At 36.0% G+C, this 13,198-nt stretch overlaps 1 protein-coding gene across 1 annotated transcript in view; it reads left to right on the top strand.

Moving 5' to 3' along the window:
- Positions 1-13,198, top strand: part of LOC121740424 — a 92,012-nt gene that overhangs the window by 32,121 nt on the left and 46,693 nt on the right. The window contains exon 3 of the mRNA XM_042133113.1: positions 5,398-5,470. Within this exon, the coding sequence (XP_041989047.1) occupies positions 5,398-5,470 (73 nt within the window). The remainder of the gene's footprint in view (positions 1-5,397; positions 5,471-13,198) is intronic.

The following is a 13,198-nucleotide window of genomic DNA, read 5'->3' as shown; positions in this document are numbered from 1 at the left end:
GTAAAAAATATTGTCTTGTCTTTTGGACTCAGCTGATCTCAGACTGGCCGTGTAAGCATTGTCTAATAGTATCTAAAATTCAATAAAAAAAACTATAATCCATTTTGAATTTGTCACCTAGTTGTCAAGAGACTTCAACCACCTTCAACCATAAATAAAAGAGTAAGTATAATTCGTATGTATAGGCTTGTCACTCAAAAATCTGTCATTTTTCCTAGTGTGTGTGTTGTAGTGTGTGTAATGTTTTATTTGTTAAAAAAAGTATGATAAAAGCATAATTTCAAAATAATATTAGCTCGATGCACTCCTTCACCATATAAACAATAACTGTGCAAAATTTCATTCACCTACGTTTCCGCATTTTTCGTCAAAAGGGATACAAAGTTTTTGGCTCACGTATTAATATATGTATAGATTATAATGGTCTTTACGAGTATAATATTCATTATATGCAATATTATATTAATTGTGCTAATAAAAAAGACAATCTTCATAAATTAAATAATTTTAAATTAGTTTGTCGTTTGTATTCGTTTGATTTATATTTTGCTTTATAAAACGTGTTATGTATGAATTATTTTTAAGTCGTACAAACCTTCTTTTTTGATAAAAAATCTAGATCTACATTTTCTCATTTAAACAAAAAAAAACTTGTGTTTTAACAAGATTTCTTTTTAGGGTTCCGTAGCCAAATGGCAAAAACGGAACCCTTATAGATTCGTCATGTCTGTCTGTCTGACTGTCTGTCCGTCCGTATGTCACAGCAGCTTTTCTCCGAAACTATAAGAGCTATACTATTGAAACTTGGTAAGTATATGTAGTCCGTAAACCGCATTAGGATTTTTTATACAAACATTGAAAAATTATCAAAAACTTTAGGGGTACAACGTACAACTGAAACAAAAAAATTTTTTTTTCATCTAACCTATGCGTATGGGATGTAGATGATTTTTTTTTTGTTGTAGGAAGATAGGTCTTCAAAAATCATATTGAGGTTTCTAATATCATTTTTTTCTATCCAGAATATTTTGCGAAAGAGACTCTTCCAAAGTGGTAAAATGTGTCCCCCCCCCTCTCTAACTTCTAAAATAGGGGCATGATAATTCTAAAAAAATATGATATATACACTACTATAAAAACTACCAACGAAAATTGGTTTGAACGAGATCTAGCAAGTAGTTTTTTTTATACGTCATAAATAGAAAACCTTTTTTTTTTTTTAATGAAATAAGGGGGCAAACGAGCAAACGGGTCACCTTATGGAAAGCAACTTCCGTCGCCTATGGACACTCGCAGCATCAGAAGAGCTGCAGGTGCGTTGCCGGCCTTTGAAGAGGGAATAGGGTAATAGGGGAGGGTAGGGATGGGAAGGGAAGGGAATAGGGGAGGGTAGGAAAGGGAATAGGGTAGGGGATTGGGCCTCCAGTAAACTCATTCACTCGGCGAAACACAGCGCAAGCGCTGTTTCACGCCCGTTTTCTGTGAGAACGTGGTATTTCTCCGGTCGAGCCGGCCCATTCGTGCCGAAGCATGGCTCTCCCACGTATATTTAACTTAATTTAACTTTCAGTAAATCAATTGAAATATAAAAATAAATCGAAAACCTTTTTTAATTTAATAGAAATAAACTTTATTGTTGCTGCGGAACCCTTCGTGGGCGAGTCGAACTCGCACTTGGCCGGTTTTTAAAACAAGAACGCAGCGGCGTTCTTGTTGATTTATTTCGAGCTTTTAATAGTGTTGAATTTTGTTTTAATATATTTTTTATATTAAAACTAAAATATAAACTTTATCTTCTTAGTAAACATTAAAATAAAGCCTGTGGAAAGATTGATAAAGATAGCAGTTTAAAGTGAAAAAATATCGCCGTTATTTCACGCAAAATGTTATCTATAAACAGCTACTTAAGATGTTTATCGTGAGCTAGTTGCCTTTGTGGAAATGTTAATCTTCAACAAGAAAAGTAGATCTTAATCATAAACTAGTTAAAAGTGATTTTGCGAGGTTTATGGCTATTTTTGATACTATTTGCTACTTCTTTCACAAAAATTTAACTGGCTTATCATTAAGAATGAACGCTAATACCTTTAAGTCATTTAGTTATTACCAAACAGAACATAATATAATTTTAATAAAATAATATTTATCGTAAGTCGTAACGTAATTTCACAAAAAAAACATCCACAGTCCACACACACACATTTAAAATCTCGCTAATCTAGCAAACTTATAGTAACAAACTTATACTAGATGACCCCTGCAACTTCGTTGCGCCAAAATTCGCAATTTTATTACCAAACTAGCTGTTGCCCGCGACTTCGTCCGCGTGGACTTCAGTTTATAGCGCGCGATGTCAACAAAATTGGTGTCAAAAGCTTTTATAAAAAAAACCCTGGTACCCCTTAAATCAAAACAGCTGTGCAGTGTGCACATATTTTATTTTTTAAAATTAAACTTTATATTTTATGCCAAATTTTAAAGTTTATTTAGCCCCCCAGTTACACAACTTTTCCCATAAACTATTTATCATTGATAGGTTTAAGATTACGTCACTGTATATCTATACTAATATTATAAAGAGGTAAACTTTGTTTGTTTGTTTAATTGTAACGAATAGGCTCAAAAACTACTGGACCGATTTTAAAAATTATTTCACTAATCGAAAGCTACATTATTTACGAGTAACATAGGCTACTTTTTATTTTGGAAAATATAGGGTTCCGTAAGATATTTCAGTTTTTCGTAAACAACCAGAAAATTTACTTATTTTGCGTACGCTGCCTAAACTATAAAAGATAGAACCATACAATGTTCTAAGTAAATGTAGATCTTATAAATATCTAAAAAATGTCTGCAACACACTATACCTATCTATGTTAAGTGAGGCACAACAACCATTTTTTATTTAAAAATCTTGATTTTTTTTGGACTATATTTAAATGCATTTATTTTACTCATGCTAATAATTTTAGTAGTGTAGTGTTGTAGTAATAAGAGTTTTAATACAGCTGAACCTACATTTTTTTTCTTTTTTTCCCCACCCCAGTACTCCCACACCCACCGCCCACGGCCTGCCAGCAGGCAGATTATCAGAAAGGGTTGTTAAGGGAAGTAGCTAACGGAGGTTTAACACAGCTGAAGCTACATGACTGATTTGGTCGTCAGCTCTTAGTCGAGTAGTAGTAGTAGATCTATGAGTAAACAAACAAAGTTTACCTCTTTATAATAATATTAGTATAGATTAAAAACTTATTTATTCAGTGAGTGACATTGGCTATATATTTTTTACCCGTGCGAAGCCGGGGCGGGTCGCTAGTTATAATATAAAGTACTGACGTCTTATTAAATAACATAAAAAGAAATAACAATGGAAAAAGAGTCGAACTTCGAATGTATATATCACCTCTTATAGAAAGATGTTGGGCAAGCGTTAGCGCGATGTAAGAGACGTACGGCGCCATCTAGTATTTTTGGAACTAACTTAATTTGAACAAATTTTCGTATTTTCACCCCCTTACAACCCTTTTTTCCAGTAAAAAAGTAGTCTATGTCCTTTCTCAGGCTTTAGACTATCTGTATACAAAATTTCATTACAATCGGTTCGGTAATTTTGGCGTGAAAGCGAGACAGACAGACAGACAGACAGAGATACTTTCGCATTTATAATATTAGTATAGATTTCATCACAATCGGCTAAGCGGTTTGGTCGTGAAGATATAACCGACAGGCAGACACACTTTCGCATTAAGCACGTACCTATAGATAGTATATTCTTATATACTGATAGGCATTTTAGTATTTCTATGGTCAGTTTTTCTAGAACCCAGTTTTCCTTGCAAATTGTATGTTATTAGTCGTGTATTTTTGTGACGCCTCGACTAGCTCGCCGAGAAAGCACTAACTCGTTTAGATATTTTCACTTATGTAAATGGCGTTGATTCTTCGCATTCTTGTAGAATATGGTACCGGTTAAGGTCAAACGTCTGCTTTCGAACGCTTAGATAAGATTTAAGTGAGGTCATTATTGCGTGTGTACATAACAGTTGTCTACATGATGAAGTTGAAAATAATTTAAATTCGGCCAAGTTTAATTTAATTTTAGTATTTACGAGCTTTTGCTTGCGGCTTCGCTCGCGTTAAGAAGTATTATTATATACAAACTTTCATCCCCTATTTGAACCCCTCGGGGTTGGAATTTATCAAAATCCTTTCTTAGCGGATGCCTACGTCATAACATCTACCTGCATGCCAAATTTCAGCCCGATCCGTCCAGTGGTTTAGGCTGTGCGTTGATAGAACACTATGTCAATCTGTCAGTCACCTTTGAGTTTTATGTATATAGATTGTTATAGCAGCAACAGAAATACACAATATGTGAAAATTTCAGAAGTCTTAATATAGTAGTTCTTGAGAGCCTGGAGACAAACAGACAGATAGACGAGCAGACATCAAAGTCTCAGTAATAGAGTCCCGTAACCCGTTTTCACCCTTTGGGTACGGAACCCCGTACAAAATATGTAGTTTTATGGTTGGTACTTATGGGTGGAGGACATCGAGCTATGCGCAGAAAAGTCCCTATTTGAATTTAAGAAATTTTCATTCAATTTGAAAAATGTGGTATTCGCTAGGCTATCCCATGATGGATCTTTGCCGGCCCCTAGAGTCTAGACGATCAATTCTATTGTGGAATCACACTTCAACTTTATTGAACAGTTTATTTGACAATTAGATTAAAGGCGTGTTATGTTCTATATCTTTTCTAGACGGTCAATAATAATACGCATTACGTGATTTTTTGCAATAAAATTGCTCGTCTAGGGGCCCGCTTAGATGCAGTCGAATGATCGATGCTAGTTAGCTTTGCAGTCATAGTGGCTGTCATGGTTTCCACTATGACTATAATTGGTCCATTAGGCTAATCGCATATTTGTCAGCACAGAACGCACCGCATAGTACACGAAATTTGGCGCGTACGGTGTGGACGTATGTGCGAGGTTGCACATAATTTCATATTGCAATGACTGGCTTGGGGGAGACTGATTAAAAGAGAGTTGTCTCCGAAGGATGTTTAATAATTGAACTTATTAACTACTTATCCTAACTTATATAGGAGGGAGGCGATACACACACTACAATACAACGAATTCTAAAATGCGGCGCGTTCGGCGCGTGCGTGCTTGTGCATGTGCGATCACCTTTAAAGTCATATTTTTAGAATCGTCTCCCCTCTATCTTTCCAGTGAGATCGAAAAGTTGCGGCTTTTGTGTATAGCATTTCTATGTGTAACTTTCCTCATTTAAACGATACCGTTGCATACTTCAGCGCCACTTATGAAACTATTCGTCATCTCTCTTAATAGTAATGACTGGTTGTTTTAATGGTTGTTATCTTCGCAGGTTCAGTATGGCGGATGCTGTTGCGAGTATATCACGGAGTACGTTCATACTGCTAGTGCTGGCTTCGCTCAGTGTAAGTATTTCTTTATATTAAGATCAGGGGCACTTAGTTAATTTCTATTGGAAAAAGATAGAGATAAAAAATTGTGATGTTGTACCATCGAGGAAATTGATTCCTAGGCAGTTGTCGGACCTATGACATTTGGTCGGCTTATGGCAATTCAATGTTAATTCTGATCAGTCGGCTGGGTTTGACGTAACGCGACCAAACTATGTAGGTCTCCCATCTGCCTAGTAATCAACTTCTCTGATAGTACATAAGGCATTATTGACAAGCTTGTTACTTAAGCGCGTATTACAGCCCGTATTAAGGGACCCTTACCTTAATTTGGCCTAAACAAAAACGTAATAGATTCGCTTCTTTCAAGCATCGGCTTGAAAGAAGCGACGCCTTTCCTAACAACTGGGCCTGAAAAAGTTTAGTGTAATATGGACTTTACCGATGCGTCATATCAAATCCTATCAGTCAGTCAATGAAATTACTATGTCTCCACTGTTATTAAATTATAGTTCAGGCTAAAGTCATCATCAGCAGTTAAAATCCCACGACCCATACGGTTTGTGGGAGAAGTCGTTATAGAGTTTTCACCGCATATTGTGCGGTCCAAACAAAGACACGAAACGAACTTCAAAGAATATCGACACGTACTCGTATAAAGGAGCCAGTTATTAAGTTGGAACCACTAATAAACATGTCGACAATTTACAACTCTGTTACTTTTCACGGTTGTAACTTTTATGCCTTTTGTATCATTGATTTCTTAATTGCGTTTTGGTGTATGGAGCTGTACGTTTAGACGTTTCTTATCTTTTCGAATATCTATTCAAAGATAACAAACGTATCATATCTATGAAGTATAAAACGATGTATGAAAACCAGGATAAGAACGGATAGAGTAATAAACAGAAACGAAGTAGGTACAATATCACACTTTATCTAAAGATATAATATAATATATAATAATAATATTTATGGACGCTTCACACCACGCCAGTCTGGCCCCCTGGCCAGTATATATATATATAGATATAGATATATCCAGTATATTGTTTACATGTAATAATGTTGTAAAACTTGCTGGCGTGGCCCAGTTCTTATTTTCGTCTGGTGGTCTCGGGGATAGGGTTGCCAGGCTTACGGATAAAACCAGACATAGACTGTCCGGCCAAAATTTAAGAAAGACCGGTTTTGTAGCGCTATGCATCTTTACTAATTTTATTAAAAAAATCTACTAGTAATAGATGATTTTCCATCTAATAAAACCGCTAATATTATGTACGCGCGGTGCCGAACCTATTGATATACTCAGAGTGGAAATGTTGAGGCGATAGCGGGGTGTCCGGCCTTTTTAAACAAAATATGTCCGGCTAGTTTTGTCCGGGTTTTCAGTCTAGTGACCTGGCAACCCTATCGGGGGTACGCGAATACATTTCCGTTATCCGGCACCCGTCGCGCAGGTTTGGGAGACAGATTCGACTCAATATTGTTCCTAAAATGTGAGTGAGTCCTGTTCGTGGGGAATTTTGAATGAATCGATAGTAAAATATACTTACGGAGACTTAAAAAGTAAAATATATTTAATGAGACAATGTTAAGAAATAATTAACAGACATACTTCCCTATTTGTGAAACTTAAAATAGTGCTTCAATTTTAGGGATAGGGATTTTTGGTGCGAGAATCCATAAAAGTCTATCGTAGATTTTATCCTTATGGTGAAGTTTTGGGAAAGTTTCTTAATTATAATATATTTTATCTATTATTATTATTATTGTTTTCTGTTTTTAACACTTTATTGCTCTCTAGCATTTTATATCACCTTATACTATTAATACTTTAACGGTGTGTAGTGTGTATACACACGATTTATAACATAATATTATAAAGTTTTGATGTGTGTTTTGCTAATGAATCCTTTTGCTTACATTTTTCTTCTTTCTACTTTTTTATGGATTTACATAAAAAAATCGTAACAACCTTTTTGAAGTTCTGCGGTCTTTTTAGAATGGGCAAAAATATTAAACTTGCATCAGGCGTTAGACCTGATTAAAAAGTTGTAAAATGAAGGGGCAGTATATCTAATATTTATATATCTAAAATCTATATGGACGCTCCACACCACGTGAGTCTGGCCCCGTGGTAAGTTCCTGAAGGACTTGTGTTACGGGTACCAGACAACGGAAATATATTTAATACTTTTATACTATACACATATTTAAGATTTTCATTATATGATAAACTTACACATATTTAATACACATCCATGACCCAGGAACTTAGAAAACTTTTTGTTCCGTCGGCGGGATTCGAACCCGCGACCCCCGGCTTGAGCTACCGACAGCCCACCAACTGAGCCACAGAGGTCGTCAAAAGTAAATCTTTGTGGCGTAGGAGAGGAAGTATATTTCCCTCTCATTCAACCACGCTGCCGCTGCTGTTTCGTTTTCACTTCTGCCGGCCAGCGTAACCTGTTCTTTTTCATCTCCCACATTTGCTTACTCCCCTTTTTTCCCCCATTTTCAAGCTATTTTTGGAACGAAGTTTCTTATCGCGCGTTCGGCGTAAATCTAAATCATAGACCTCGACACTTTTTATTAGTACTTACAGGTTTTTTGAACATAAGAAATAAATTCGTTCCGTTCAGGTGTCCCTTGATACCTCTCAAGTTTTTTTTACATTTTTAAACTTTTTTTTAATTTCTCTTACTGTTGTTTCAACATTAACGGGCACACACAAGATCTGCAAGCTAATTGCATTTCATAGAAAACAAAAGTAGAACTAGAACGCTGGAACAGACCAGCCTGTATAAGGCCAGATATTCCGAACATGTTTAGACTTTTTATTGCACGCACCGTTATGTTTACTATATTCGCTACTTTTTATAATTTTATTTATATTGATTTAATTTAATGACTCGTTATATTGATGTAATTCACGCTCCGATATTGAGGAAAATTATATCGGTTGTAATCGTGACTATGATTTTTATTAATTAATAGCTAACGAGCGAAGCGAGCGAGTCAAAGATTGAATTCAGTTCGCTCGCTCAGTATATAATCAAAGTAGATGTTGCCTAGTTTGCTACGGCGAATTTTTAAGTTTATCGCGCGGGTATGTACCATGTATGTACAATAAGGCGCAGCGTAGACAAGAGACTATAATACATCCTGACAGACTGCGCTGCGCCTTAATGTACCATCGAAGAAATGGATTCATAGGCAGTTGACGGATCCGCGTCATTTGGTCGGATTATGACAACTTAGCGGGCTCCTGGATGATCATTTAATGTGCAATAATCACTTAATATGCAATATTATTGACCGTCTAGTAATATCACTTAAAATGCAATATTGAAGTCTAGGGTTAATATTGAACGCGGCCGCCTTTTAATCTTATTGCCAGATAAGTTGTTCGATAAAATATTGTCAATATATGTAGGTCTGGGGGCCCGTAAAATATAAAGCCGTGTCGGCTGGGTTTGACAATTCGCGACCAAAATAACTGCCATCTGCTTATGAATCAACTTCTCTGATAGTAGTTTTCCGCTATAAAGCCTATCTCACATCCCATCCAACGTACAATACTCTAAGTAAACTCATAAAAATGAGTGTTATTAATTTAAGATTTAATTAAAAAGTATCTAACAAACAGACATACACCCGCCTATAACATGAGTGTGTAAAATGTTTATAATAGCTCCCACACCGGTTTCGGTGACGGTGGCCGGTTTCATTGAAACCAGGCCAGCTACTCAGGAGTAATTTTGTAGTGCCCAAGTGTGCGCGCGGAGTACACAAGAGCATTCTCTATTCCTTTTACTCTCATAACCTAGTGGGACGGACGACCGACACGACTGGCGACTGGCGAGAGATCAAGCGCAGGACCAACTATTCAGATGCCCATCCGAAAGACAGTCAGACAATCAGATGATCAGCCTGCATTTTCCTGACCAAACCCACGACCTCAGAGTCAAGATGCTCTAAACCACTGGACCATGGAAGCAGAGTAGACAGAATGATAGAGTATGCCGACTTAGAACTGATGTTGAAATTTTTAAATTTGACGTATTAAGACGAAAATCGTCACTAGGGTTGTTAAATTGTTACCTACGAATTTAAAACTATGACATATTCGCTGGACGTGTTCCTCTTTGGTCGTATTTTTGTTTATGTTTTGGCACATGCGATCAAAATTATCAGAATCCAATTTTGAAATCTTTATTTTAAATATTTAAAAATATATTATATCAGCCAGCGCGAGGCACATTCCGTTCATAATCCTAGTGAAACCCGACGAATTTGACAGATATTGAAACCTGTCCGTTTCTTTTCAGTCGAACTACTGGTAGTTATGTCTATTGTGATGGAAGCGTTCCTTACATTGGAATAATTGATAATGGTGGCCAAGCAGGCCTATGTGGCAGGACTTCCCGCATCACGTTCTCACAGCACCAACGGTAGTCCGTCCACTCTGTACGTGACGGCATCTACGTGATCTCCATGACGTGATGTCACAGGTCATATCGTAGGCAAAGTTAGAATTTTATGCGCAACGCCGAATAATGTACTTGACGGTCAAATTATAAAGACGTTAAAAAAAGTAGAACCATATTATATTCTATATAACAATCTATTTTGGGCAACGCGATAACATTGTTTTCTATATAAATAAATGTAAATTTTAAGTTTTGTTAGCCTGACCAAAACTTGAGATATTGAAAATCCGGGAAAGGTTTATATTTGGAGGGAAGCGATAATAGATAGTGAAATAAGGGCTATCGTGTAACTTTGAAAAAGTTTAAAATCAAGTCCATGAATCAGTGATAGTAGTTTTAACTAGGTACTATCACTGATTTATAGGTATTTTAATACCTACTTTGAAACATATTATTTAAGATTTGAGAGACATTTTCTGCTTCTCAGTGACTTTCAACGGAATCTCCAGAGCAATGCCTCATGAATAGTATAAATAACAAACTCTCTCCTCTATAATATTAGCGCGAATTAGTTAAAACCATTCCATTAAGCTCCGTGTGGTACAAAAAGTAACCTAGAACCCGTACCCAGAAGCGCCGTCCTTGGGGCTTGCTTGACCGACTCCTAATGTAAGAAACGCACGCTTTTTCACTTAGACCGTGACTACATTAGCGCGCGACTTGCTGAGAGATTTCTTTCAGATGAATATGGTGTCGGTTAAACACAATTTATTATAAAAATTGATATAAAACTTTATTTAAGGCGTAAACCATAAATGTTAGAAAACATGATGTCGCCATTCATTTGACGAAAAATATGTATTCTAAAATACTTTGCTTTTATCTTGGTTGATGTTACCAAAATGTGAACTTGATAATATGTATTATATTTTTTGTAATTTAGATGATTTATAGTTAATTTCTCAAATATTCTAAGAGTCAATTTTGAAAATACAATCTCTCAAATTAGTTTGGACATTTCTTACAAAGTATTTTTGTGTCATATTAAAAAGTTGTCAAAAACACAATCTTTTTCTTTATATGTAAATTAAAGAAAAATACGCATTTTCCGCAAATATTCTTCGCACAAAAGTCGCGGCCAACGTGCCCACAGTCTTACAGATGTCCGCTCCATTTGAGCGGCGCGCGTCCGGTGACATACATAGCGCGCATATCGCACGTCAAACGGACTGCGTAAAAACGTCGCGGAATTAACACGAGTCGCAGTAGGCTAGCGTGGTCGCTACCTAATCCTCCCGACGTATGCCCGGTTTGTAAGGGTTTAGATAAATATTCTTTAATGTGCATACATATTATAACAATTTAAAATAAAAGACATTTTTAAAACACAGGTAACACACAATGGCGGCCTTATTACTAATTAGTAATTTCTTCCAGGCAACCACAGGTAGAGGAAACATAATTTTAAGATATAAGTATGGTAAATGGGTTTTTGAGTAAAGTTATTGACTACGGATTTTGATTAGCATACGTCAAAATGTTAGCTATCCATACTAACTAATATTATAAAATATGCGAAAGTGTGTCTGTCTGTCTGTTACCTCTTCACGCTCAAACCGCTGAACCGATTTTGCTGAAATTTGGTAAAGATATAATTTATGTCCTGGGAAAGAACATGGGATACTTTTTATCCCGAAAAATGTATGGCTCCTGCGCGATAAATGAACTTTGTAAATAACGTTGTTGAAAAGATAAACGATGGCATTAGTCGTATTCGACAGAGGTCACTAGAATAGGTTAAACCACCCAAACGTTGGCACTCGTCCAGTTGGCACTTTAGAGTTTTGTCCGATAAAACAAGTAATGTCAATAATACCAGAGTAAAAACTAACGAGTAGGCCGACTCAGAAGAGATCTCGAAATTTATACGTTTGACGTAGTATCAACTATCAAGTATGTCATATCGGCCGGCGCGCGCAGTACTAATGCGTTACTCAGCATAGTGGAAACTGGAAACATGTTGAAAGTGACAATCACGCCGAACTCGCGTATAATAGCTTTGTCCACACTGTGCCTTTTTCTGTTCGTCAAGGGCAGGGCGCAGTCAACAGCGAACGTGAGGCATGCCCGCGACGCATGCCCTCTGACCGTATCCAAAACTTCAAAAATGACAATATTGGCGTTGCGTTCCTTGAGTTGATGACGAAAATTGAAGATGAAAGTGCACAGTGCGGACATAGCTATTCGCTTATTTGTTTGAAGTCGAGGTACTCCTTAGTTCCGTATACTCTGATAATACAATCTTTACTTTTATGTAAGCACTCATAGACATTTAATGATTAATCTTCAATGTAATGAAGAGTTTGACAGGTGTACGGGCTTTATTCCGAAATCTTCATTTAATTAATGTTTACTGATTAATAATATTCATCTTTAAGTGCGGCAGTTAAAGTGTTAATATTTGGGGGTTTACCCCATATTTGCTAATTTGTTTACACTGAATTCCAGCGATAGAACAGCACTGTATTAATGTAAAGATGCCCCGTGCCCAGTAGCTGGTTGTTTCTATCCAGTCTAGCATCTAGTATCTGGCGCTGGTTACTGTTTCAAAAGAAAGTAAGTACTCATACGCCAAAACTACTTCAGTAGGTACTGTTATTCTAGGGTTAATTCAGACCGAAACGCGACGCGAAGATAATAATAATAATAATAATTTATTTATCATCAAAATTAATTAAAGTACATTGCTCATAAAATAACTTACAGGTATAAAATTGAAAAAATATAATTTTGATATAATATATCAAAATTATATTTTGTCAATTTTATATTTAATTATAGAGTCTTGGAAAACTGAAGAGCACAGTGGTCTATATAATGTACACGTCTTAATGTAATTCTTCTGTGTCCGAACTAGATAAATCTGTATTTCAGACCACAGTGCTCTTCAGTTTTCCAAGACTCTATAATTACAAACGAACTGTAAGCTACCCTATTTAAATCACATTAATAATTATTAATTTTCTAAAAATATATTACTACAATAATAAATATGTTTACAACTTAAAAATGAGTTTAACATCTTTTACAAAATAAAGGACTTAAATAAAATATTGTAAATTATCACAAATAAAATTAATAATACAACCATTGGAAAATAATAATTATAAATAACTAGCTGTCCCGGCAAACGTTGTTTTGCCATAAAATTATTTTCCCTATTTTCCTGCTTTTCTCTTGAAGGTTTTTCTGATATTTTTCTATAGACCTCACAGAGCCCGAGACCTTTCCAACGAATGCAAAACCG

The sequence above is a fragment of the Aricia agestis genome, chromosome 3, assembly GCF_905147365.1.
Source record: "Aricia agestis chromosome 3, ilAriAges1.1, whole genome shotgun sequence".
Taxonomy (NCBI): Eukaryota; Metazoa; Arthropoda; class Insecta; order Lepidoptera; family Lycaenidae; genus Aricia; species Aricia agestis.
This window is presented reverse-complemented; position numbering and strand designations above follow the sequence as displayed.